A 27,053-nucleotide genomic window follows, 5' to 3' on the forward strand; every position below is an offset into this window, starting at 1 on the left:
TAGATAACGAGGTCAGGAATTCAAGACCAGCTTGTCCAAGATGGTGAAACCCTGTCTGTACTAAAAATACAAAAATTAGCTGGGCGTGGTGGTGGATGCCTGTAATCCCAGCTACTCGGGAGGCTGAGGCAGCGAATCGCTTGAAACTCGGAAGCGAAATTTGCAGTGAGCTGAGATTGCATCACTGCACTCCAGCCTGGGTGGGTGTCATCCTCTCTGTCTCTCCCTTTAATTCTGTCAGTATCTCCTTTATTCTGCTACGTGGGGCACCGTTCTTTGATGCGTGAAGGTTTGTAATTGCTGTATCTTTTTCTCTTTAGTGTGGTGTGAACACTTAACATGAGATCTGCCCTGGTGGGGAGAGGTTTAAATGTACACTGTTGTTCATTGCAGGCACAGTGTCACACAACAGAGCTCTAGAACCATTTCGTTTCGCTTAACTGAAACTTTATGCCCTTTCATTAGTAACTGCTCATTTCTCCCAGTTCTTTGATCTTCTTGATGAATCTTTTATTAATATAGTATGTCCTTTGTCTTGTTTTGGATTTAACATCCATTTTCTCTGATATTGATACAGGCCCACAGCTTTCTTTCAGTTACTGTTTTCATGAAATATCTTTTTCCATCCTTTCACATTTTGTGTGTTATTGAAGTTAAGTTGGTATCGATGCAAACTAGATTGATATGAATTTAGACTGCTGATTGTAATCCCATGGTAACCAATTTTAAAATACCAGTGAAAAAAGATAATGTCATCTGAGAACTCAAGTTACACACACAAATATTTTTTCAAAAGATTTATCAAGCAAAGGTAAACAAATTGAAATCTTATCAGAAAAGGTGGAATTCAGCTTAAAAGCAGAACACAGAGGGTCCTTTTTTTTTCTTTTCATGAGACTTAATGTCACTCCTGTTGCCCAGGCTGGAGTGCAGTGGCGCAATATCAGCTCACTGCCGCCTCCACCTCCTGGGTTCAAGCACTTCTCCTGCCTCAGCCTCTTGAGTAGCTGGGATTACAGGCACGTGCCACCACACCCGGCTAATTTTTGTATTTTTAGTAAAGACAGGGTTTCACCATATCGGCCAGGCTTGTCTCGAACTCCTGACCTCAAATGATCTGCCCGCTTCGGCCTCCCAGAGTGCTGGGATTATAGGCGTGAGCTGTCGCTCCCGGCCCACAGAGGGTCCTTTATAATGCTGAAGAATCTAATTTACAATGAAGTTTATTTTATTTATTTATTTATTTTTTTTTTGAGACAGAGTCTCGCTCTGTCGCCTAGGCTGGAGTACAATGGCATGATCTCGGCTCACTGCAACCTCCACCTCCCAGATTCAAGCGAGAATCTCCTGCCTCATCCTCCTGAGTAGCTGGGATTACAGGTGCACACCACCATGCCTGGCTTATTTTTTTGTATTTTAGTAGAGACAGGGTTTCACCATGTTGGTCAGGCTGGTCTTGAACTCCTGACCTCATGATCTGCCCACCTCAGCCTCCCAAAGTGCTGTGATTACAGATGTGCGCCTCCATACCTGGCCTACAATGAAGTTTTAACAGTTAAGAATATCTGTGTACCAAATAATGTAGCATTAAGGCTCATAAAGCAGAATTTACAAGAAGTGTGAGAAGGGTTTCAGAGAGCAGATTAGGAGCACAGGGGCTTTAATTCACGTTTTTCAGGCCTCATCAGTTCTAGCAGACAACAAATAAATAGGATATAATAATAAATCGAAATCATAATAAGGGGAAATAGATATGATTAAATTCCACGTGTTAATTACACTTTTCTCTCTCTCTCTCTTTTCTGAGACAGTCTCGCCCTGTCGCCCAGGCTGGAGTGCAGTGGCATGACCTCGGCGCACTGTAATCTTCACCTCCCTGGTTCAAGCAGTTCTTGTGCCTCAGCCTCCTGAGTGGCTGGGATTACAGGCACGTGCCACCGTGCCCAGCTAATTTTTGTATTTTTAGTAGAGACAGGGTTTTCCCATGTTGGTTAGGCTGGTCTCCAACTCCTGACCTCAAATGATCCAGTCGCCTCGGCCTCCCACAGTGCTGGGATTACAGGCGTGAGCCCCCATGCCCGCTCCCCGCCCCGCCCCCCACCCCCCCTTTTTTTGTTTTTGAGACAGAATCTCACTGTGTCACTCAAGCTGGAGTATAGCGGCACAATCATGGCTTGGCTCACTGCAGCCTTGACCTTCCAGGCTTGGGTGATCCTCCCTGTTCTGCCTCCAAAGTAGCTAGGACTACTTGGGTTAGTGTTAGTCTGGGTTTTTCTGTTTCTTTTGTTTTGTTTTGAGACAGGGTCTTGCTCTGTTGCCAAGCTGGAGTGCAGTGGCGCGATCTCGGCTCACCGCAACCTCTGCCTCCCAGATTCAAGCGATTCTCCTGCCTCAGCCTCCCTAGTAGCTGGGACTACAGGTGCCCACCACCACGCTCAGCTAATTTATTTGTATTTTTAGTAGAGACAGGGTTTTACCATGTTGACCAGGATGGTCTCGATCTCCTGACCTCATGATCTGCCCGCCTTGGCCTCCAAAGTGCTGGGATTACAGGCGTGAGCCACTGTGCCCAGCCTGGTTTTTTTTTTGAGTCTCATTCTGTTGCACAGGCTGTGAGGTAGTGGCGCATTCTTGGCTCACTGCAGCCTCCACCTCCCGTGTTCAAGTGATTTCTTGTGTCTCAGCCTCCTAAGTAGCTGGGATCACAGGCGTGTGCCAACAAACCTGGCTAATTTTTGTATTTTTAGTAGAGACGGGGTTTCACTGTCTTGACCAGGCTGGTCTCAAACTCCTGACCTCAGGTGATCTGCCTGCCTTGGCCTCCCAAAGTGCTGGGATTACAGGTGTGAGCCACCGCACCCGGCCTAAATTTCCTTATTTTTTAGATAGGGTCTCACTGTGTCATCCAGGCTGGAGTGCAGTGGGTGAACAGTTCACTAAAGCCTTGAATTCTTCGGCTTAGGTCACCATCCTGCCTCAGGCTCCTGAGTAGGGAACTACAGGCACATGCCACTATGCCCAGCTCTCAGAGAACATTTTAAAATGGGTTAAAAGGGCTTTCTGTTTTCTCCTTTCATTCCTATTTCTAGTTTGCCTGCCTAACACTAACTCAATCGAGATAAACCATAAAAAAATTAAAAAGGAGTTTTTTTCTACATTGAACTTAATGTAGTTCTATGCAAATAACGATCGAAAAACCCATGGATAAATTTATGTGGCTGGGGAGGCCCCACATTCATGGCAGAAGGCAAGGAGGAGAAAGTCACATCTTACGTGGATGGTGGCAGGCAAAGAGAGAGCTTGTGCGGGGAAACTCTCCCTTTTTAAAACCATCGGATCTCATGAGACTTAGTTCCTATCACGAGAACAGCACAAGAAAGACCCGCCCCCATGATTCAGTCATCTCCCACAGGGTCCCTCTCATAACACATGGGAATCACGGGAGCCATTTGTGTGGGACACAGAGCCAAACCGTATCACTTTATGACTCAAAATTCAGAATCTATAAAAAGAAAGTTTTGGGAAATTTGACTCAGGGCTGGATGTGGTGGCTGACACCTGTAATCCCAGCAATTTGGTAGGCCAAGGTGGGCGGATTGCTTCTAACCCAGGAGTTCGAGACTGACTCCATCTCTACAAAAGATACAAAAATTAGCCAGGCATGGTGGTGCGCACCTGTGGTCCTGGCTACTCAGGAGGCTTAGGTGGGAGGATTGCTTGAGTCTGGGAGGTCGAGGCTACGGTGAGCCAGGATCATGCCACTGTACTCCAGTCTGGGTGATAGAGTGAGACCCTGTCTTTAATAAGAGAGAGAAATTTGACTTAGTAAAAATTATTTAAGAAACAAACTACTTTTGTCAAGAAAAAACTTTATAAGCAAAGTGGAAGGCAAATGATGAATTGGAAAGATATATTTCCAACCATATCACAGTCTAACGGCTCATCTTCATAGTATATAAATAACTACCAGAAGTGAATAGTAAAGAAGTCCAGTAGAAAAATGAACGACCTTTTTGAACAATTAGTTCACAGGTAAAGAAGTATCAAAGGTCCATAACATGTGGAATGATGCTTTATATCAAGAGATGAGCAAACTGAGAGCACACTGAGACACCATCATTTACCTTTCATACTGGCAAAATACCAGGAGTTTGAAATATGCTGTTGGAAAAGCTGTGGATAATTGGGTGTTTTTATTCTTGGTGAGAGTGCAAACTATTATAACCCTTACAGAAAGGCAATTTGGCAATACTTACCAAAATTACAGAGGCATTTTTCTTTCCCAGGTATATGTGGTAATGTATTAATCGGATACACTAGCACACATATCAGATGACAGAGGTGTCAACGTGCTGAGAGCTAACACGCCAGAGTTGGAAGGGCTCTGTTGAAAGATAGCTGGCTTGCTGCTCCCTGGACAGCTCCACTCTGAAATGCAGCTCTCCTGAACAGTCAGCACCAGAGCTCAGAAGCACCTCCTCTCACCCCCGTAGTTTTCATTCCACTTTCACTTTCCCCAAAGTCCTTAGTGTAGAGAAGCAAGGAAGTGACATACTTTGGGAAATCTGGCTCTGACAGCATGTGGTTTGTCCACCGTGGCTGGGCATTGCATTTCTTGATAGGATGGAGAGCCTGGGGAATCGTGTGCATTCTGCTCACCTTCCGCCTCCAGATATTCCCAGTTAAATTTGTAGTTTTTTAGTCTGTCGAATGTTGTTATCTGTATTGGTCTTTATACTCTACTCCACGAATAGGGGACTGGCTAAATAAAATATGGTTACAAGTCAAAAAAGCAACCCAAATGAGTCAAAAAAAAAAAAAAAAAAGGTACGAGGTATATGCTATGACAGTTTTGAAATAAGCAGGCAAATTGGGTAAGAAAGTAACATTTGGGCTAGGTGCAGTGGCTCACACTTGTAATCTCAGCATTTTGGGAGGCCAAGATGGGAGGATCACTTGAGCTCAGGAGTTTGAGACCAGCCTGGGCAACATAGCAAGATCTTGTCTCTACTAAAATTTGAAAAAAAAAAAAAATTAGCCAGGCATGGTGGTACACCCGTGTAGTCTCAGCTGCCAGAGGGGTTGGGGAGGGGAGGCTGAAGCGGGTGGATCGCTTGAGCCCAGGAGTTTGAGACTAGGCTGGACAACATGGCGAAACTCTTATCTCTACAAACAATACAAAAGTTAGTCGGGTGTGGTGGTGCAAACCTGTGGTCCCGAGCTACTGGGAGGCTGAGGTGGGAGGATTGCTTGAGTCTGGGAGGTCGAGGCTGCAGTGAGTCCTGACCGTGCCACTGCACTCCAGTCTGGGCGACAGAGCCAGACTCTGTCTTAAAAAAAAGAAAAGAAAAAACATTTGTATTTGCTTTTGTCTACATACATAAGTACTATAAGGTCATACAAGAAATTATTATATTTTATTAATTGTGAGAAACAAGGTTTTAAAACCATAGCATCTCTAAAATCAGTATCTTAAAACTGATGACATCTTAATATTCTAGAATTCAGTTACTGTATTTTTAAGTGTGCACAAAATAATGGTTCATTTTATAACTGTTGCCATCTTAGAGTCAATGGAATGCTGAGATATAGTGATATTGTGTGGAAGTTAATAGTGGATGAACCCATCCAATATATCGAGGAGCTTTCTCCATATATCGTTTGAAACATATGAATGTATTATTAATTCAAAACAAAAAAACTTTAAAGGAAAATTAAGATATTGAAAAATATAAAACATTTAAAAAGGAAATCCAATAGCTGTCAATATAAGTAAGTTTAATTTTTTTAAGTCATGTCGTACTACAAGGCTTATAATGTTTGTGTAGGTTTTCTAGGTATCACTAGTTCATCTTCAAACTTTCCACCAAACCTACAGAACTGCTCTAAATGAGAAACCTGTCAGATCTCTGTCATTTGTGCTTTTTCTTGATCACATCCCTCCCTGAAGCCCTGCTTCTGCCTGCCCCAGTCTGTGTTGGTGCCTGTCTGGTCTCGGTGCCCAGCTGTTGTTCCCGGTGCCTCTTCTCTCCGCCAGGCTCTGAACTCCCTACACCTTGTCACCCGGAGCCTGTATGCTTCCTTCTTCTTGATTTACCCCCTCGATTTGTAAGAGCACCTCTTCAGTAGCAGTGACAGAATGCCCAGGGTGTCAGTTTTTGATACTTGGCATATCAGAAAACATCTTTATTCTACCCACACTCTTCAGTCTGTTTTCTCTGTATTGTTCAGATTAGGCTAATTATACTGATCTGTCTTCGGCCTCACTGATTCTAAGGCAGATACGATGGCTCTTACCTGTATAGTCCCAGCTACTCAGGAGGCTGAGGAGGGAGGATCATTTGAGGCCAAGAGTTGGAGGCTGTGGTGCTCAATGATCATGCCTGTGAAGACCTCGCCAACACAGCAAGACCATCTTATTTCAGTTATTATATTTTTTATTTCTTTAATTTCTATTTGGTTCCAAAATTTTTATAACTTTGATTTGTTTACTAAGATTTTTCTATTTTTTCATTCATTTCAAGTGGATTTATAATTGCATATTAACATATATTTATAATACCTGCTTTAAAGTCCTTGTCAGATAATTCCTTTATCATTCATCTCTTGGCTTATTCAAGTTGTGATTTTCCTGTTTCTTGATGAGTGATTTTCTGTTTGGAAGTGGACATTTTAAGTGTTAAATTATAAGACTGGATTTATGTATAGGTTATACTTTAGCAGGCCTCCTCTCCAACTACCCCAGCAGGGAAGAGGGGGCATTGCCTTGTTACTGCCAGGTGATCAGTGAAGGCCAGGTTCCCGGTTGGCCTCTGATGATACTGCATGAGTAGTGGGATGGGGAGGAGATTGAGGCCCCTCATTACAACCTGGCCAGGGAAGTCTAGACTCTTCTCAGCCTTTGCCAAGGCCGCAGTTGTTTCTGTGACGTTTCACTGGAGTAGAGCAATTATTGTCTACAGGATTTTCGTCATGTCAAGCCACTCCTTTTTGTTGGTTCTTGGGCTAGACAGAGTAGGCTTTTCTTGGGACTTTTTTTGTCTCTGCTCTTTGGCATTTCCACGTTATCAGCTTCTCCAGCGCCCTGTCCAGGACACACAAGGCAACAAGCAAATCCAGGGAACTGACTGCCGTGCCACTCCTGGGTCCTGAGGTCCCTAGACAATGTGCCTTTTTCTCCTCGCTTTTCAGCAGTCGTTGCGCTTGGTTTATATGTAACACGCCCGAGTTTTAGCTCTCCTTTGTGGGAGGAATAGGAAAAAGTATGTCTGCTCCATCATTCCTGAAACACAACTCCTCACACTTAAATGATAGAATGGCAGGCAGAATTTTAGATGAGAAATCATTGCTCTTTAAAAATATTAGCTGGGTGTGGTGGCTCACCCCAGAGCTTCAGGAGACCAGGAGTATGAGACCAGCCGGTCAATATGGCAAAACTCCGCCTCTAAAAATACAAAACCTGGTCCAGCGTGGTGGCACATACCTTTAGTCCCAGCTACTGAGGCTGAGGCAGGAGGATCACCTGAGTCTGGGAGTTTAAGGCTGCAGTGAGCCATAATCATGCCACTGCACTCCAGCCTAGGCAACACAGTGAGAGGGAGTCTCTCTCTCTCTCTCTCTCTCTCTCTCTCTCTCTCTCTCTTTCTCTCTCTCTCTCTCTTTCTCTCTCTCTCTCTCTTTCTCTCTCTCTCTGTCTCTTATGTCTGTCTCATTCTCACATATATGAGAGAGAGAGTGTGGCATACATATAAAGGTATTACTCTGTTGTCTTCTACATTTTGTTTTTACTTTTGAAAACCCAGATACGATTTTTGAGTGCTGATCTTTATATCTTACATGTTCATTTCTTTCTGAACGCTTTAATGATCTTTGTTCTCAATGTTCAAAAACTTGACAGTAGAATTTGGGTTGGTTGTTTTTTGAGACAGAGTCTCGCCCTGTTGCCCAGGCTGGAGTGCAGTAGCACGATCTCAGCTCACTGCAACCTCTGCCTTCCAGGTTCAAGCGATTCTCCTGCTTCAGCCTCCTGAGTAGCTGGGATTACAGGCGCTCACCACTGCGCCCCACTAATTTTTTGTATCTTTAACAGAGACAGGGTTTCACCATGTTGGCCAGGCTGGTCTTGAACTCCTGACCTCGTGATCCTCCTGCCTCGGCCTCCCAAAGTACTGGGATTACAGGCGCGAGCCACTGTGCCCGGCCTTGTTTTATACTTTAAGTTCTGGGATACGTGTGCAGAATGTACAGGTTTGTTACATAGATATACACGTGCCATGGTGGTTTGTTGTGCCAGTTGGTGGTTTTTACATGTGCTGGATACTCAGTGGTCTCTTCAGTCTGAAAACTTGTGTTGGTCGGTACAGGGAAATCTTAATGTATTATTTCTCTCATAATTTGTTTTCTGCTACTCAATTTCCATCTCATCCCTTTTTTGGGGGAAACTCTTTATTTGTTAGGTGAACTTCTAGAATTGATTTCTTTATCTTTTCTCATTTATTTACTATCTCTTTCTCTTCTCTCTTTTTCTTTTATCTTAAAGCCTTCTCAATATGAAAATCTGTAAATGTCTGGGAAAACAGAGAAAATAATAGTAATCAAACAGATGTAACTGTTTTAATATTTTGCCGTGATTCATCTTCTCCTTTTTTTTTTTTTTTTAAAGAGACAGGGTCTCGCTGTGTTGTGGCTGGAGTTCAGTGGTGCCGTCATAACTCATTGCAGCCTCAGCCTCCCAGGTTCAAGCAATCCTCCTGCTCTTCAGCCTCCAGAGTCGCTAGGACCATAGGCACACACCACCACGCCCAGCTAATGTTTGTATTTTTGTAGTTTTGGGGTTTCCCTATGTTCACTAGGCTGGTCTCGAATTCCTGGGCTCAAGTGATCTTCCTGCCATGGCCTCCCAAAGCACTGGTATTATAGGCGTGAGCCACCATGCCTAGCCAGTTCTTTCTTATGCCTATTCAAATATGCAGTTCAGACTCTCTAGTGTTTTTTCTTTTTTTTTCCTCTTTCAGCATTTACATTTTTATATTCCGGAACTTCTAGTCCCTCTGTTGCCCGGGCTTGGAGTGCCAGTGTTACAATTATAGCTCATTGCAGCTTCGGACTCCTGGGCACTAGTAATTCTCTTGCCTCCACCTCCTTAGTAGCTGGAACTACAGGTGCACGCCAATGCACTTGGCTAATTTAAAAAAATTTTTTTTTTTTTTTTTTTGAGATGGAGTCTCGCTGTGTCTCCCAGGCTGGAGTGCAGTGGCGTGATCTCGGCTCACTGCAAGCTCCGCCTCCCGGGTTCATGCCATTCTCCCGCCTCAGCCTCCCGAGTAGCTGAGACTACAGGCGCCCGCCACCACGCCCGGCTAGTTTTTTGTATTTTTAGTAGAGACGGGGTTTCACCATGTTAGCCAGGATAGTCTCAATCTCCTGACCTCGTGATCCACCCGCCTCGGCCTCCCAAAGTGCTGGGATTACAGGCTTGAGCCACCGCGCCCGGCCAAAAAAAAATTTTTTTTAATAAATGGGGTCTTACTGTATTGCCCAGGCTGGTCTCGATCTCCTGGCCTCAGGTGATTCTTCTGCCTCAGCTTCCCAAACTGCCGGGAGTTTTTAGGCATGAGCCACTGTGCCCAACTCAGTCTTTTCATTTCTATAGGTTAAAAATCCCAAGTGTACAGTTGCTCATCTGAGAATACAGGAGTAAAAGCCAGTGTTTTTGTCTTCTCTCACTCAACAACAACACAGAAACTTCCGTTACCTCTGGTTAGTAAGAACTGGGGAAGGATTTCTCCCCGGCAACCAACCAACCAGATTTGCAAAAGACACCAGGTGGGTGCCCTCCAATTCAATTATGACACTTGGAGATAGTGTCAGATCTCACAGGTTGAGGGCTCAGTCCCACAGGACTACCAAACTTTCACCCCCTAATGCAAGCCCCAGGTGGTTTTACTTGTTCTTCTGACCAGCTAGTTCCCATGCATTTTGATTAATTTGCTAAAACAGCACACAGAACTCAGGAAAACACTTTATGTGCATTAACGTATTTTCATAAAGGCTATTACAGAGGATGCAGATGACCAACCAACTGGAACAGACGCATAAGGCCTGGGAGAAGGGATGTGAAGCCTCCATGACCTCTCCAGGCACGCCCCTCCAGGAATTTTCACGTGCTAGCTATCCCAGAAGCTCCTGAATCCAGTCTTTTCGAGTTTTTATGGAAATTCCATTTACACAGGAATGGTTGATTAGGCATTGGCCATTAGTAATCAGCTCAACCTCAGTCCCTCTCAATTACAACTGTAGTTAAAGAAAAAGAAAGAAAAAAAACAAAAATAACAACTCCAAAGTCAACATATATATTAAGGAATTCTGGGGGAAAATGTATATTAATATTATGAAAATTGGTTGTGCTATGACAATATGACTTTGAATGAGTTCTTTAAAGTGTTATTTTCTTGTTAATTTTGTTACTGCTTATAAAAACTTGGGTGGGAGCAGGACATACAGTATATTTTTAAAACCTGATTGACATTTAAAATTGCTTTGTTAAACTTTAAACTCAAGAAATAGAGTATTAAAGCTGGGCGTGGTGGTTCTCACCTGTAATCCCAGCACTTTGGGAGGCTGAGGCAGGTGGATCACTTGAGCTGAGGAGTTAGAGATCAGCCTGGGCAACATGGTGAAAACCCATCTCTACCAAAAATACAAAAATTAGCCTGGCATGGTGGCACACACCTGTAGTCCCAGCTACTCGGGAGGATGAGGTGGGAGAATCCCTTGAGCCCAGAAGACAGAGGTTGCAGTGAGCCAAGATCACACCACTGCACTCCAGCATGGGTAACAGAGTGAGACCCTGTCTCAAAATTTTTTAAAAATTAAAAATTAAAATATCAATTGTGCAGTGTGCTGAACAGAAATAATTGGACAAATGCCCATCCTCTGAGATGTTGTAGATGAAGGCAGTTTTTTTCTTATTTGCTACATGTGCTTTTCTTTTGTGTTTTAGTGCCAAACCCAAGTCTGAAATCCACGTGTCTATGGCCACTCCCGTCACTGTGTCCATGGAGACTGTATCCAATCAAAATAATGATCAGCCTACCATTGCCGTCCCTCCAACTGCCCAGCAGCCTCCACCAACCATTCCAACTATGATTGCAGCAGCCAGTCCCCCATCACAACCAGCCGTTGCCCTTTCAACCATTCCTGGAGCGGTCCCCATCACTCCACCCATCACCACCATTGCAGCTGCACCACCTCCATCAGTCACTGTGGGTGGCAGTCTGTCCTCCGTCTTGGGCCCTCCTGTTCCTGAAATTAAAGTGAAAGAAGAAGTAGAACCAATGGATATCATGAGGCCAGTTTCTGGTAAGTCCGTCCATAGAATACTCTCCATTGGCAGTTGCCTCTTCCCCTTCCCTAATTCTCCTTCAGCATCCAGATTCTTCTATGACCCTCAGCCGAGACTCCCTGATACCCATTTTAGATGTTGCATGTCATTCGTTTTTGATAAATAGAAGAAAGCAATAAACTCATTGTGAAAACTAAAACTATTTTGCTTTCCTTTTGTAATTAAGTTTAATTTCTGGCCAAAATCATGAAAGAGATTAATATTTCCCCATGGATATCCTTCAATGTAGTTTCCTTGCATGCATTAAGAAAATGCTACTATGTAAAAGGGGTCACAATGTGGCTATAGTACTGTTTATTTCCAAGTTTCATTGCCTTATTATGCAATCAAGTAAGATTTATGTTGCTGAAAAGCCTATATGTGATTAGTAAAATCTTAAAGCAATTCATTTCTCCCTTTACCACTTCATCTTAACTCTAAACTTCCAGTTTGAGAAGGTCAAGTCACTTGAGAGGTTTTCTTTTTTTCTTTTCTTTTTTTTAAAAATAATTTATTGTGTAATTTTGTTTTTCCTACAAAAGTAACATATTCAGTATACAAACTGTGTGAAGTAGAAACAAACCCAAAGAAGAAAGCAAGTTATTTGTTCTCTGGTATCCAGTATTACCTACTATTTCAGTGAGAAGGCCTCCATTTCTTTCTCATGTTGTTTGCCTGATAGAGGTGTGATTGTGCTCTGTGTATAGTTTTTTTAATCTACTGTTTATTTACTCATCTATTTATTCTGCCATGAAATCTCTTTCTGTGGATATTTTTACCCTTGGCCCTTTCTTTGAAAGATACCATGAGGAATCCAGAAGGGGGAAGGAAGCATCCTCAGTTATGCTGCTCATCTGCTCTCTTTGGCTGGTTCCCTTTACCTCTCTGTGCTAGGGAACTGCCGATAATCCTACCTCAACCTACAGGGGTCTGTTCTAGGAATTGTTCTGGGCACGACGAAGCAGCTTTGTGTTAGACAAATGCAGCTTTATCCTGTTAGATCTTACATTCTAGCAAGGGAGACCAAAGATAAAAAGATGACTAAATTACGTGTGTGTGTGTGTGTGTGTGTGTGTGTGTGTGTGTGTATGTATGTTTGGGTGATAAGTGCTATGGAGAAACAAAGCAGGGACGAAATATAGGGGAAAGTTGTAGCCAGGACTGGAATTTGTATAAAGGTTTTAGGAGAAAGCCTCACTGAAGAAGTGACCATTGAGTAGAGACATTAAAGAAATGAAGTTGCTAGCCATGAGGATATCTGGGGAAAGAGTATTCCAGGCCAGAGAGCAGTAAGTACAAAAATCTGGAGATAGGAGCATGCATGATGTGCTCAAAATATAGCAAAGAACCAAAGGTCGCTGGAGCTAAGTAAGAAGGGGAGTGGCAGCGGGATCAGATCATGGTTGAACAGGGCCCACAGGCTGTTGTAAAGGCTTTGGCTTTGCTGGGGTTGGCAGGGAGCTGTTGGAGCAGAGCAGGGAGTGTGAGCAGAGCAGTGCCAAGCGCTCACTTAGGACTGAAGATAAACACTGGCTGCTGGGGAAAAGAACAGACTCTGGGAGCAGGGATGGAATCAGGGAGACCTGTCAAGCAGCTGTTGCATTCATTGCAAGGAACAATGAAGGCTCAGCCAGGGCAGTAGTGGTGGAAGTAGCATGAGGTGGTAGGATTCTGTTTATGTTTTTAAGGTAGAGCTGAGTGTGTTTCATATTTGGATGTTGAGTGTGAGAGAACAGTATCTGGGACAACTTCCAAGATTTTGGCCTTAGCAATTGGAGGCCACAGAGTTGCCATTGACTGAATCAGGAAAGCCTGCAGGGGGACCATGTTTTGTAGGGAAAGATTGGGAGTTTCGTTTTTGATAGGGTAAGTTTCAGTTAGACATTTCAAATGTAGACATCAAATAAATAGTTGAATCTATGAGGCTGGCTTTTGGAATAGAAAATGAAGTTGTAGATATAAATTTGAGAGTTGTCATTATATATATAAACTGTATTTGAAGTCATGAGCCTGGATGCGTGGTTCAGATCACCTAGGGAATGAATGTATCTTGATAAAGACAGAAGCAGTCCATGATGTAGTCTTAGGAGAGTGCACTATGATGAGATGGGAGAGGAAGTAAAGTCCAGCAAAGGAGGCTGAATGGAGGGAACACAGGGTAAGAATATCACTTACAGTGTGTGGTGTCCTGGAAGTTGCAAGAACAAAAATATTTCAGGGAGGAGAGAATGATCAGGTGGATCACATGCTCTTGAGAGATCAGGAAGATGAGGTCTGAGCAGTGACCTTTGGATTTGGCAAACAGAGGTCACAGAGGTCTTGAGAAAAGCAGTTTCTGTGTAATGATGGGGTAAAAGCATGATTGGGAGCAAGTTCAGGAGAAAGCCGGGAGAGATAGAGACATTATATGTAAACAGCATGTTTGAGGCATTTGTTCTAAAGGAAGAGAAAAAAGGTGTTTGAAGTGACATGATGTCAAGAAGATTTTTTTTTTTTAGATGGAGTTGTGCTCTTTCCCCCAGGCTAGAGTGCAGGGGCATGATCTCGGCCCACTGCAACCTCCGCCTTCTGGTTTCAAGCAATTCTCCTGCCTCAACCTCCTGAGTAGTGGGGATTACAGGCACCTGCCACCACAGTGGGCTAATAATTGTATTTTTAGTAGAGATGGGGTTTTTCACCATGTTGGCCAGGCTGGTCTTGAACTCCTGACCTTGTGATCTGCCTGCCTTGGCCTCCCAAAGTGCTAGGATTAGGTGAGCCACCACGCTTGGCCAAGAAGAAGATTTTTTTAAGATGGGACAAATAAGAGTTTTGTATGTTAATGGGAATGATCCAGTAGACTGAGAAGAATTGGGGATGCAGGAGAAAGTTGTGAATTCCTGGAGCATTGTTTGAGGAGGTGAGAGTGGGTGGGATTTGTGTGTACCTGAAGAGGTTGGCCTTTGCTGAAAGCATGGAGAAAACAGGAGAATATAGGGCCACAGTGGAGAGGGGGAAATGAGGTGGTGGGACTTGATGGACATGTTCTTGTGATTGCATCTATCTTTTTCAGTAAAATAGAAAGCAAGGCCATCCACTGAGAGTACAAATGGTGGCGGAGGCATCGAGTGTTTGAGGGAGAGGAAGGTGTGAAGCAGGCATCGCGAGAAAGACTGGACTTAGCAGAGAGGGCTGTCCGAGTGAGGCCAGTCAGCATGGTAGTGTGTCGCCCTCTGGCGACATTCAGTTGCATAGGTGCAGACTGGTTGGAGAATAGGATTTAACCTCTTGTCCTTTTGCTAAGTGAGCAAAGCAAGAAAAGGAAGGGACAATGAAGGAAGAAAAGGAATACAGTGATTATAGGCGATGGGGGAGGATAGACATGAGAGGGGTGGGTGACTGCAGGAACATGGTTGGGTGAACAGGTGATAGTTCCTTGTAGGCCTAAGGAGTGCTGGAGGCTGAGTACTGAGGGGAAGAACCTAGAAAGAGAGTTGGATTTACCTGGGGAGTTGGATGCTAGAAATTGAGATTGGGTGTGAGGCAGTTTCTATTTAACGGCGACAGGGAAGTTTAGGGTATGACTGTTGGGAGTGGGCAGCAGAGTGGGTAGAGGAAAATAGGGCAAGTATGTGGTAGAGTGAAAATAAGAGTTAAGGTGAGCCCTTAACATGATTTTTAAGTTCCTAGATGTGTGATTCATACAAGCTCAAGCAAATGTTTACATCCTCACAACACATCTTTTTATCTGGAGGTAGCACCCTGTGGTCGGTGAGAGTGCAAGCTCTGAAGCCAGACTGCCTCTGTCAGTCCCAGCTTGCCCACTTCATACTTGTGTGACTTGTGCCATATTTTCTCATCTCTGAATTGGAGGATAATAATAATGGCTACTTATTAGGATGATTTTTACGATAATGAGTTAATAGGTTACCTGCTAGACATTTATGTTAAAAAAAAGTGTGAAAAATAGTAGCTTAACTCATAAGATCCTGTTATCTCCTTTGGAAGAAGTCCTGAGGCAGACAGTTCAGGGATGGTGTGTGGACTTCATCAAATTGTTAGAAAGCCAGGCGCCTTCCACCTCTTCACTCCACCACCCCTAGGATTTGACCTTCATGCTCTTGATTCAGGACAGCTGGGGGTGCTGCAGCCACCTCATCTGAGTTCCAGGATCACAGAAAGAACACAAGGAGTAGGTCACACCTGCTCTCTCTCTCCCTCCTGGAAATCCCCTAAAAGTGCTACAAAATGTTTCTACTTGCATCTGAGATGACCACACCTGTCATGGAGGCTAGGAAGTACATTCTTTAGCTGAATATTATTGTGCCCTTGTCAAAGGGAGGTCCTGAAACTAAGGAAGGTGAAGACATGGGCTACTAGGGAGGAGTTTGCAGCTTCTGCCGCAGAGTGCTTAGCACAGTGCCAGACACATAGGAAGACTCAGAGTGCTTAGCACAGTGCCAGACACATAGGAAGACTCAGAGTGCTTAGCACGGTGCCAGACACATAGGAAGACTCAGAGTGCTTAGCACAGTGCCAGACACATAGGAAGACTCAGAGTGCTTAGCACGGTGCCAGACACATAGGAAGACTCACAGTGCTTAGCACAGTGCCAGACACATAGGAAGACTCACAGTGCTTAGCACAGTGCCAGATACATAGGAAGACTCAGAGTGCTTAGCACGGTGCCAGACACATAGGAAGACTCAGAGTGCTTAGCACGGTGCCAGACACATGGGAAGACTCAGAGTGCTTAGCACGGTGCCATACACATAGGAAGACTCAGAGTGCTTAGCACGGTGCCAGACACATGGGAAGACTCAGAGTGCTTAGCACAGTGCCAGATACATAGGAAGACTCAGAGTGCTTAGCACGGTGCCAGACACATAGGAAGACTCAGAGTGCTTAGCACGGTGCCAGACACATGGGAAGACTCAGAGTGCTTAGCACGGTGCCATACACATAGGAAGACTCAGAGTGCTTAGCACAGTGCCGGACACATAGGAAGACTCAGAGTGCTTAGCACAGTGCCAGATACATAGGAAGACTCAGAGTGCTTAGCACAGTGCCAGACACATAGGAAGACTCAGAGTGCTTAGCACAGTGCCATACACATAGGAAGACTCAGAGTGCTTAGCACAGTGCCAGACACATAGGAAGACTCAGAGTGCTTAGCACAGTGCCAGATATATAGGAAGACTTAGAGTGCTTAGCACAGTGCCAGACACATAGGAAGACTCAGAGTGCTTAGCACAGTGCCAGACACATAGGAAGACTCAGAGTGCTTAGCACAGTGCCAGACACATAGGAAGACTCAGAGTGCTTAGCACAGTGCCAGATATATAGGAAGACTCAGAGTGCTTAGCACAGTGCCAGACACATAGGAAGACTCACAGTGCTTAGCACAGTGCCAGACACATAGGACGACTCACAGTGCTTAGCACAGTGCCAGACACATAGGAAGACTCAGAGTGCTTAGCACAGTGCCAGACACATAGGAAGACTCAGAGTGCTTAGCACAGTGCCAGACACATAGGAAGACTCAGAGTGCTTAGCACAGTGCCAGATATATAGGAAGACTTAGAGTGCTTAGCACAGTGCCAGACACATAGGAAGACTCAGAGTGCTTAGCACAGTGCCAGACACATAGGAAGACTCAATAAATGTTGGTGCTCTGTGCTGCCTTCTTAATCATTGTCTTTGTTGGAAGGAAGGAAGTAAAACTTCGTTGTGTTTGAGTTCTTACAGCTATGTGTGCTCCTTTTCCTATGACAGCAGTTCCTCCGCTGGCTACCAACACTGTGTCTCCATCTCTCTCATTGCTGGCAAACAACCTGTCCATGCCTACAAGTGACCTACCACCTGGTGCCTCCCCAAGGAAGAAGCCTCGAAAGCAACAGCACGTGATCTCAACAGAAGAAGGTGACATGATGGAGACAAACAGCACTGACGATGAGAAGTCCACTGCCAAGAGTCTTCTGGTGAAGGCTGAGAAGCGCAAGTCTCCTCCCAAGGAGTATATTGGTAATGGTCACAGGCTGACTTGTGTTATGACGCTTCCCAGTAAAGTCAGAGTCCCACCCAGAGGCTCGCTACATAGTCAGCCTCACTCATGCCTCGCTTACTGGAATTGAACTTTGAGGATTGCTGACAATGTTAATAAGTTGTTTAATGTCTTCTCTGTAATAGATGAGGAAGGTGTGAGGTATGTCCCAGTGCGTCCAAGACCCCCCATCACTTTGCTTCGTCACTATCGGAACCCCTGGAAAGCTGCTTACCACCACTTTCAGAGGTACAGTGACGTCCGGGTCAAAGGTTAGTTTCTCCAGAAATGTTTGGTATTAATGCATGAAATTGGTATAAACTTAATTAAAATAGAAGAGAAAAACAGAACCACAGTTTTCCAGTTTCAAAAAAACCATAAATTTTTGTTACAAAATCTTGAGGCTTCAGTGTTTAAGTATATCCTGTAGAATATAAAACTTAGAAAATTACCCTTTGCCCTAGCAAGCTGTGTGTATTTATTGGAATTGCAGTTTAATGGTTAAGTGACAGCCTTGGTCTTTGTAAAAGCCACGTGTTAACAGCTCCCAAAGTACTGATGGAGGAGACCGGTGGCTTCCAGAGTCATTGTGGAAGAGCTGTACTGGGTTACTGTATAACACAGTTAAGTCCACAGTAGTTCCTAAGATGCTAAAATATACATGCATTGTAAGCATTTCTGCCAAAGGATCTTTTGTTTAACATATATACGAAGCTCTTGGAGTGGTCTAGGGTAAGCCCTCAATGAATGTTTTGTTGTTCTGGTAGAACCTGAGAATAACCTTTTAATAAACCCACATATGATTGAAAGTGCTGATAGTACTTTGCAAATACCTGCAAATATTTCTACTGATGGACTTTAAGTGCCATTAATCTCAGATATAATATATGTACAAAGAAATGTGAGCCTCTAGATAATTGGTCACATTTCCCATTCTCTTACATAAATTCCATTTGGAAACTGCTCTAAGGGTTTTCTTGAAGGCTCGAGATGAGTCCCACTTGGATGGAGTACTGACTAATTAAGCAGAGGTGGAGAAGCTAACAGTTCAGTCTCTGAATGGAAGTACAGAGGCGGCTACATTTCCCAGCTTTTCTTCCTCACAAGTGTGCTCTGAGATTGGGAAGGAATGAGATTTCCAGAGGGCAGGGAGTGCTGCCTTTTAGTGGAAGTAGGATATGAACCACTGAACAGCTCTTCATGCCACAAAAATTCCATAGAAAAATTATTTAGGAATTTGCTCGGTAGCATTTCCAGCCACACTACAAGAGTCTAAATGTTTATTGGGACTTGCTCTTCAAAAACTATCTCAAGAAAGATAACTTGACAGCTGAATTTTTACGATCCTGAATCTTTGTTTCACTATATTCATACTAACCCCCTTACACAGTGCCTCTTGACTAGGAAACTTTCGTGCAACTATTTTGCCTGAGCTACAAAATAACATATAAATTATATCTATAAATACATGAAGATAGACTAAAACTCACAGGAGGCCAGGCGTGGTGACTCACGCCTGTAATCCCAGCACTTTGGGAGGCTGAGGCGGGTGGATCACTGGAGGTCAGGAGTTGAAAATCAGCCTGGCCAACATGGTAAAACCCTGTCTCTACTAAAAATACAAAAAAATTAGCCAGGCGTGATGGCGGGCGCCTTTAATCCCAGCTACTCCGGAGGCTGTGAGGCAGGAGAATCTCTTGAACCTGGGAGGCAGAGGTTGCAGTGAGCCAAGATTGCACCACTGCCCCACACTCCAGCCTGGGCGACAGAGCAAGACTCTGTCTCAAAAAAAAAAAAAACCTCACAGGAAAGAAAAGTAGTACAGAAAACACGTAGTAATGTGGCAGACCTAAGCCTCACATACTAGTTATTGTCATAAATGTAAATAGTCTAAACATACCAATTAAACACAGATTGGCAGAATCAATGAAAAAACACAATCCAACTGTGCTGGGTACAAGAAACTCACTTTGAATACAGTGGCATAGGTAGATTGACAGTAAAAGGCTAGAAAAACACATGCAAGCCAGGTGTGGTGACTGACGCCTGTAATCTCAGCACTTTGGGAGGCCAAGGTGGGTGGATCACCTGAGGTCAGGAGTTCGAGACCAGCCTGGCCAACATGGTGAAACCTCACCCCTACTGAAAATATAAAAATTAGCCAGGCATGGTTGTACACACCTGTAATTTCAGCTCTTCAGGAGGCTGTAGCAGGAGAATCGCACGAATCCCCGGGAAGTGGAGGTTTGCAGTGAGCCGAGTTCATGCCGCTGCTCTCCAGCCTAGGCGACAGAGTGAGACTCCGTCTCAAAAAAAAAAAAAAAACCCACGCATGCACACAATACGAAGTTAATTCACACAATATGAAATCAATTCACAAAAAAGCAGGAGTGGCCATATTAATGTCACATAAAGTAAACTTCTGAGGAAAGAAAATTGCTAGAGACAGAGAGGGACATTACATACTGATAAGATAATCGGCTCACCAGGTAATGATCCACTTCTCAGCAGTGTCTTTTAAAATGTAGGCAAGGACATTCCAAATTTATTTGATGAAGCCAATATTTTCATACTATCAAAACCAGAGTGTACAAATATAGAAAACGACAGATCGATATTCCTCATGAATATAGATGTAAAAATGCATTAATAAAATATTAGCAAATGAAATCCAGCAGTATATACCTTGACCAAGTAGAATATATTTTTGCTGTACAAAGCTGGTTCAGCATTTGAAAGCCAAAGTAATTCACCCTATTAACTGGCCTTATTAATTTCCTAGGGTTGCCATAACAAAGTACTGTGAACTGGGTGGCATAAAACAGTACGAATTATTCTCTCATGGTTCTGGGGGCTGGAAGTCCGGAATAAAGGTCTGATAGGATCGTGCTGGCTGTGAAAGCAGTAGAGGAGAATCCTCCCTCGCCTCTCTGGTTTCTTGGGATTGCCGGCAATCTTCGGCGTTCCTGGCTCGCACCTGCACCACTCCAGTCTGTCTCCGTCTTCAAATGGCGTTCTTCTCTTTGTCTCTCTGCCTCTCCCATCCCCCTTTCTCCCTCTCCTCTCCCCTTCCTTTTCTCTCTCTCTCCCTCCCCCCTTGTACAGGCACTAGTCACTGGATTTACAGCTCACCTTAATCCAGGATGACTTCTTAACCAAATTACCTTTTTTTTTTTTTTTCTTGCAATGGAGTCTTGCTCTGTCCCCCAGGCTGGAGTACAATGGTGCAGTCTTAACTCACTGCAACCTCCGCCTCCCGGGTTCAAGCAATTCTTGTGCCTCAGCCTCCTGAGTAGCTGGGATTACAGGCACCCACCACCACACCCAGCTAATTTTTTGTATTTTTAGTACAGACAGGGTTTCACCATGTTGGCCAGGCTGGTTTCGAATTCCTGACCTCAAGTGATCCACCTGCCTCGGCCTTCCAAAGTGCTGGGATTACAAGTGTGAGCCACTGCGCTCGGCCTACATTACATTCTGGTGTAGTTATAGTCACAGGTACCAAGGAACTTCAACATATCTTTCGGGAAGAAAGCCAACCCACAACGAAAGCTAAAGAAGAAAAATCACATGATTGTATCAGTCAATAGAGAAAATTTGACAAAATTAAACACCTTTTCTTTTTTTTTTTTTTTTTCTTTTTTTGAGACGGAGTCTCGCTCTGTCGCCCGGGCTGGAGTGCAGTGGCCGGATCTCAGCTCACTGCAAGCTCCGCCTCCCGGGTTTACGCCATTCTCCTGCCTCAGCCTCCCAAGTAGCTGGGACTATAGGCGCCGCCACCTCGCCCGGCTAGTTTTTTGTATCTTTTAGTAGAGACGGGGTTTCACCGTGTTAGCCAGGATGGTCTCGATCTCCTGACCTCGTGATCCGCCCGTCTCAGCCTCCCAAAGTGCTGGGATTACAGGCTTGAGCCACCGCGCCCGGCCTAAACACCTTTTCATGATGAACAGTGTTCGAAACAGAAAAAGAAGAGTTCTTTCGGCCGGGCGCGGTGGCTCAAGCCTGTAATCCCAGCACTTTGGGAGGCCGAGACGGGCGGATCACGAGGTCAGAAGATCGAGACCATCCTGGCTAACACGGTGAAACCCCGTCTCTACTAAAAGATACAAAAAACTAGCCGGGCGAAGTGGCGGGCGCCTGTAGTCCCAGCTACTTGGGAGGCTGAGGCAGGAGAATGGCGTAAACCCGGGAGGCGGAGCTTGCAGTGAGCTGAGATCCGGCCACTGCACTCCAGCCTGGGTGACAGAGCGAGACTCTGTCTCAAAAAAAAAAAAAAAAAAAAGTTCTTTCTTGATTTGATAAAGTTGTTTTGCCCTTGGAAAGGCTCCCTCTTGTAATCCCAGCACCTCTTATGCTTTGTTCTTTCCTTCAAACCAGCCTGCACATGGTCTAGGCTACATCTTCATTAGTTCCACAAATCTCCCGCAGTTCCCTTCACCACAGCCTCCACTGCTCTCAGGAGCACCTTTAGGTTTGAACTTCTTCACACTCTTGCAAATGGACTCACTTCCTTCAGGAAGAAGTTAGAAGGCATCTGTTTTATAGCCCACGTCTTCCGGCCAAATGTTTGAGCCAGGGCCTTGGAGATGGGGGAGGCCCCGGCTTGACATGTGGCAAGCTTCTCTCTGAGTGGCAGCCCTGCTTTAGGAGGTAGCACTTAGTGGAGGGGGAAGGAGGGGAGTAAGCAGCCTGGAGTCCTCTTGGTTTACCTCTCCTAGATGAAACCATTACCTCAAAGAAAGAAGTTCTTATGGCCCGGTACGGCAGTTCATGCCTGTAATCCCAAAACTTTGGGAGGCCAAGGCAGGCAAATTGCTTGAGCCCAGGAGTTCAAGACCAACCTGGTCAACATAGCAAGACCCCATCCCTACAAAAAACACAAAAGTGAGCCCAGCATGGTGGCGCACACCTGTAGTCCCAGCTACTTGGGAGGCTGAAATGGGAGAATCGTTTGAGCCTAGGAGGCGAAGGTTGCGGTGAGCCGAGATTGTACCACTGCACTCCAGCCAGACACTGTCTCAAAAACATAACAAAATTCTTATTAAAATAATGGCATTTACACTGCTTAAACACGAATCATTTACCTTTTAAAACACTGAAATACACATATTTTTGTTTTTTATGGTTCCAGAGGAGAAGAAAGCTATGCTGCAGGAAATAGCTAATCAGAAAGGAGTATCCTGTCGTGCTCAAGGCTGGAAAGTTCACCTCTGTGCCGCCCAGTTACTACAGCTGGTAGGTGGAGTTCTAGCAGTTGTTCATCATGCTGAAGAAAGGAGAAGACACTGGAGATTGCTGAGTTCATAGAACTTTTTATAAGTAACTGTGAAGCATTCCCAGCTAACATGGGTTATGGTAGCATTTTTATGTGTGCTATGTAATATCACTGTGTCAGTTACATGTGATTAAAACTGAAATATATTTGAGTTCTGGTACCCAGATCCAAAATATATGGAACAACTGTGGTGTAAGACCTAAATTTAAGATTCAGTGTTATGTCATGTTGTGACATCTGAAATAGGGGGAGCCTCAAATGGCCTAACTGAGAGTCCCTCCTCCCAACTCTGCTCCCTCAGATGAAGTCTCCTAGCCAAACAGCCCTTCATACCACAGGGACCAGGCACACAACTCCTGCTCCTTGCTGAGTAGTAGGCTCCAGTTCCCTGCCAGCTTCCAATATTCCAATATTATTCAGATAAGCCAGTCAACACATCGTCATTCAGAGACCGGGTCATACCTCTCCCTCTCTCCTTGTTCTTTTTTGTTTTTGTTTTTGTTTTTTTGTTTTTTCTTTGAGACGGAGTCTTGCTCTGTTGCCCAGGTTGGAGTGCAGTGGCACGATCATGGCTTACTACAGCCATGATCAGCCTGCTGGGCTTAAGTAATCCTCTCACCTCAGCCCCCACAAACAGCTGGGACTACGTGTGAGTCACTGCACCCGGCTGATTTTTAAACATTTTTTGTAGAGGCCAGATGTGGTGGCTCAAACCTGTAATCCCAGCACTTTGGGAGGCCGAGGTGGGCAGATCACGAGGTCAGGAGTTTGAGACCATGGCTAACATGGTGAAACCCCCGTCTCTACTAAAAGTACAAAAATAAGCTAGGCATGGTGGCAGGCGTCAGCTACTCGGGAGACTGAGGCAGGAGAATCGCTTGAAACCAGAAGGCGGACGTTGCAGCGAGCTGAGATTGTGCCACTGCACTCAAGCCTGGGCAAAAGAGCGAAACTGCGTCTTGGGGGAAAAATAAAATTGTAGAGAAGGGGTCTCATTGTGTTGCCCAGTCTGTCCTGTGTCTTTAATTTTTAACAAACAAGTTAAAAACGTTTTTAATCCAAAATAAGGGGCCAAGGTCAGTGGCTCAGGCCTGTGATCCCAGCACTTTGGGAGGCTGGGGCAAGAGGATTGCTTGGGCCCAGGAGTTTGAGGCCCGCCGGGCAACATAGTGGGACCCTGTCTCTACAAAACAAAAGTGTTTTAATTAGCTGGGTGTAGTGGTGCACACCTCTAGTCCCAGCAACCTGGGAGGCTGAAGTAGGAGGATCTCTTGAGCCCGGAAGACCAAGGCTGCCCACTGCACTCCATCCTGGACAACAGAGTAAGACACTATCTCAAAAAAAAGGAAGAAAACAAAGTTTATAGAATAAAGATATAAAGAAAATAATTTTTTGTAACTGCCCAACAGTGTCCACATTTGGCCCACAACATGTATTTTAAGCTAAGTTTTATTGCAAAAGAGTCAAAAAGTTTGAAACAGTTTAGAAGTTTGTAAAGTAAAAAGAGTATGCTAAGGTTAATTTGTTATTGAAGAAAGAAGAATATTTTTGATAGATTTAGTGTAGCCTCAGGGCACAGTGCTTGTAAAGCCCACAGTAGTGTACAGTGATGTCTTAGAGCTTCACATTCACTCACTGCTCACCCCCTGACTCACCCAGAGCAACTTCACCGTCCTGATAGACTGCATTCATGTGAGTGCTCTTTACCGTTTTTAATCTGTCATGCCATATTTTTACCATACCTTTTCTATGTGTAGATATGTGTGGACACACAAACAGTTAACACTGTGTTTCCGTTTCCTGCACTATTCCTTGCAGTGTGACACGGTATACATGTTTGTAGTCCAGGAGCAGTAGGCTCTATCATGTAGTCTAAGTATGTGGTAGTCCATAACATCTAGGTTTGTGTAAGTGCATTCTGTGATGTTCACACAACAGCAAAGTTGCCTAAAGACATTTCTCAGAACATAGCCCTGTCATAAAGCAGAGCATGACTGTATTTGTGATTCATAAACTGCTGTTAATCTTATCTGTCCAATGTTGGATCTTATATGTTTGGCCATTTCTATAACGCTAGGGCAAGAATCCCTCCTTCACCAGCTGGGTGAAGAGGAGACAACAACCTCATAAAGTTTTTCCTTCTTTTCAGTAGCAGTGACCTGAAGAACATTGTCTGTTGTCAGTATCTAAAAAATGTAGTACCTTGGCTACTTCTGACTTAGCAGAAATCACTTCTGTGAAACTTGGAGACTTGTGTTTCAGAAGAATTGTGGATTCAAGGCAGTATTCAAAAGTTATCCTTGAAGATAGGCTCTGAACTATGGCAAATTATAATGTCAATCTTTGTTGATCCGTTTCCTTTACTGCCTTTATTTTATTGTATTGTATTTATTTGTTTTTTAGATGGAATTTCACTCTTGTTGCCCAGGCTGGAGTGCAATGGTGCGATCTCAGCTCACTGCAACCTCTGCCTCCCGGGTTCAAGCGATTCTTCTGCCTCAGCCTCCCGAGTAACTGGGATTACAGGCACGCACCACCATGCCCGGCTAATTTTGTATTTTTAATAGAGATGGGGTTTCACCACATTGGTCAGGCTGGTCTCGAACTCCGGACCTCAGGTGATCCACCCGCCTCAACCTCCCAAAGTGCTGGGATTATAGGCGTGAGCCACCATGCCCAGCCCCTTTACTGTTTTTAAACCTTAGTATCTTAGTCCTTAGGAGAAAGGACATTGTCACCCAAACAACTCTTAGACAGTTTACAAAGGTGATTCAAGGTGGGTTCATTTGCCTGGGGTTGACATTGGAAAATATTTCCGAGGTCATGATATTCTCCCTTTTGTGTGTTGCAGACAAATCTAGAACATGATGTCTATGAAAGACTTACCAACCTGCAGGAAGGGATTATCCCAAAGAAAAAAGCAGCAACCGATGATGATCTCCACCGAATAAATGAACTGATACAGGTTTGAGTGAGCCCCTTCCCTTCTGATCATCCACTTTATGAAGTTGCTTTCTGTAAAGCCCTACTTCTCCTGTTGCCCCCCGTATCCCTCATATCTTCAGTTAAAAACATGTGCTTCAGCCTGCACTGCTGAGAAACAAGAAGACGTTCTCTCTATGTGGAAGCCTCAACGCGGCCTCTGCCCGAAGGCAAGCAGGTTTTTAAAAAGCCGCACTGCCCTCACGATCACTGATTGATGATGTGATGTCTTCTGTTTCAGGGAAATATGCAGAGGTGTAAACTCGTGATGGATCAAATCAGTGAAGCCAGAGACTCCATGCTTAAGGTTTTAGATCATAAAGACCGCGTCCTGAAGCTTCTGAACAAGAACGGGACTGTCAAAAAAGTGTCCAAATTGAAGCGAAAGGAAAAAGTCTAGACCCAGAAGAATCAGGAGTTTGGAAGCAAATTGATGAAGAATGATGGTGGGGGTGGGGGGAGGGTTTTGGTTTTTCCAAAGTGGAACTTTGAAATAAAGGAAGTGTTCCTTAGTTCACATGTGAAAGCAAGGGCCCCGTGACATCCAGTGGCGTAAAAGGATCAGAGCTGACTGGACACAGTGAGCCGCCGCCTTGCGTTCGGGGCACCCCTGTTAAACCTGCTCTGTGTCATAAGTGACTCCGGATGCGTCAGTGTCCACCAGTTGGAAGCAATGACAAGGATGGCTGGCTGGGGTTGTTCAGCCTTCCGGTTTATAGACTGTATTTATCTAGTGGATTCCTGCAGGCCCCATACTGAGCCTGGACTGAAAGTATCCACTCGGACCATCTGTTATCTCTCTACACTGAAAATAAAACCTCTTCCACCCACCCCATTCGGTTCTTCTGCCTGACCTTCAAATGCCCACGTTGGCCTTTTACAGCAGTGCCACGGCACCAAGCGAGCTGCCGCATCTCACACTCTAAAGGGTTTGAACTATTAGTTCTTGTCATTTTTTTAAAAGAACCATTCCCAAGTGAAATTGTTATATCGTCTGTCTTGCGTGTGTCAGAATTGGGTTTTTGTGGAGGTTCAGAGCAGGCAACACCGTAAGGTGCTCTCAGATCCTTGTTCTGAAGTACATTCTCTTGGTTCTCTGTACTTCTGTAGCTGGTGTGATGCTGTTAATCGTATGTACCACACATCTCCAGACGTTAATAAAGGACTCAAAGAGGTTTTTGTACATGCGCAGTTTGCATCTTTCTGTCAAGTGAATCAGCGCCACACTGACTTTCGCTGAAATGTTTACCCTGCTTCGGTTTTTCACACGTTGGGAGCCTACTTTGTTTGTTGAAGTTACGCTGTTTGCATAGAGTTTCACTTATCAGGGTAGTTAGAATATGCTACAGTGGTGAAATCTGTTGGATCTTGGCTCCCTTAAATATGAGCCT

General features: G+C 44.5%; 1 protein-coding gene across 26 annotated transcripts in view; it reads left to right on the top strand.

Annotated features, from left to right (window-relative positions):
* The window catches only part of SAP130 (Sin3A associated protein 130), an 88,456-nt gene extending 61,611 nt beyond the window's left edge, over positions 1–26,845 (top strand). For 23 of the 26 annotated variants that reach the window (XM_005572837.4, XM_045366865.2, XM_045366864.2 and 20 more), the window contains 6 exons: positions 11,003–11,361; positions 17,138–17,386; positions 17,552–17,677; positions 22,537–22,640; positions 25,532–25,645; positions 25,904–26,845. In XM_005572837.4, the coding sequence (XP_005572894.1) occupies positions 11,003–11,361; positions 17,138–17,386; positions 17,552–17,677; positions 22,537–22,640; positions 25,532–25,645; positions 25,904–26,062 (1,111 nt within the window). In that variant the 3' untranslated portion in view covers positions 26,063–26,845. Of the gene's footprint in view, positions 1–8,662; positions 8,811–11,002; positions 11,362–17,137; positions 17,387–17,551; positions 17,678–22,536; positions 22,641–25,531; positions 25,646–25,903 lie in introns of all 26 variants that reach the window. The other 3 variants (XR_012421013.1, XR_012421014.1, XR_012421015.1) reach the window with 1 other exon arrangement.
* The last annotated feature ends 208 nt before the right edge of the window (positions 26,846–27,053 follow it).

The sequence above is a fragment of the Macaca fascicularis genome, chromosome 12 (genome assembly GCF_037993035.2).
Source record: "Macaca fascicularis isolate 582-1 chromosome 12, T2T-MFA8v1.1".
NCBI lineage: Eukaryota > Metazoa > Chordata > Mammalia > Primates > Cercopithecidae > Macaca > Macaca fascicularis.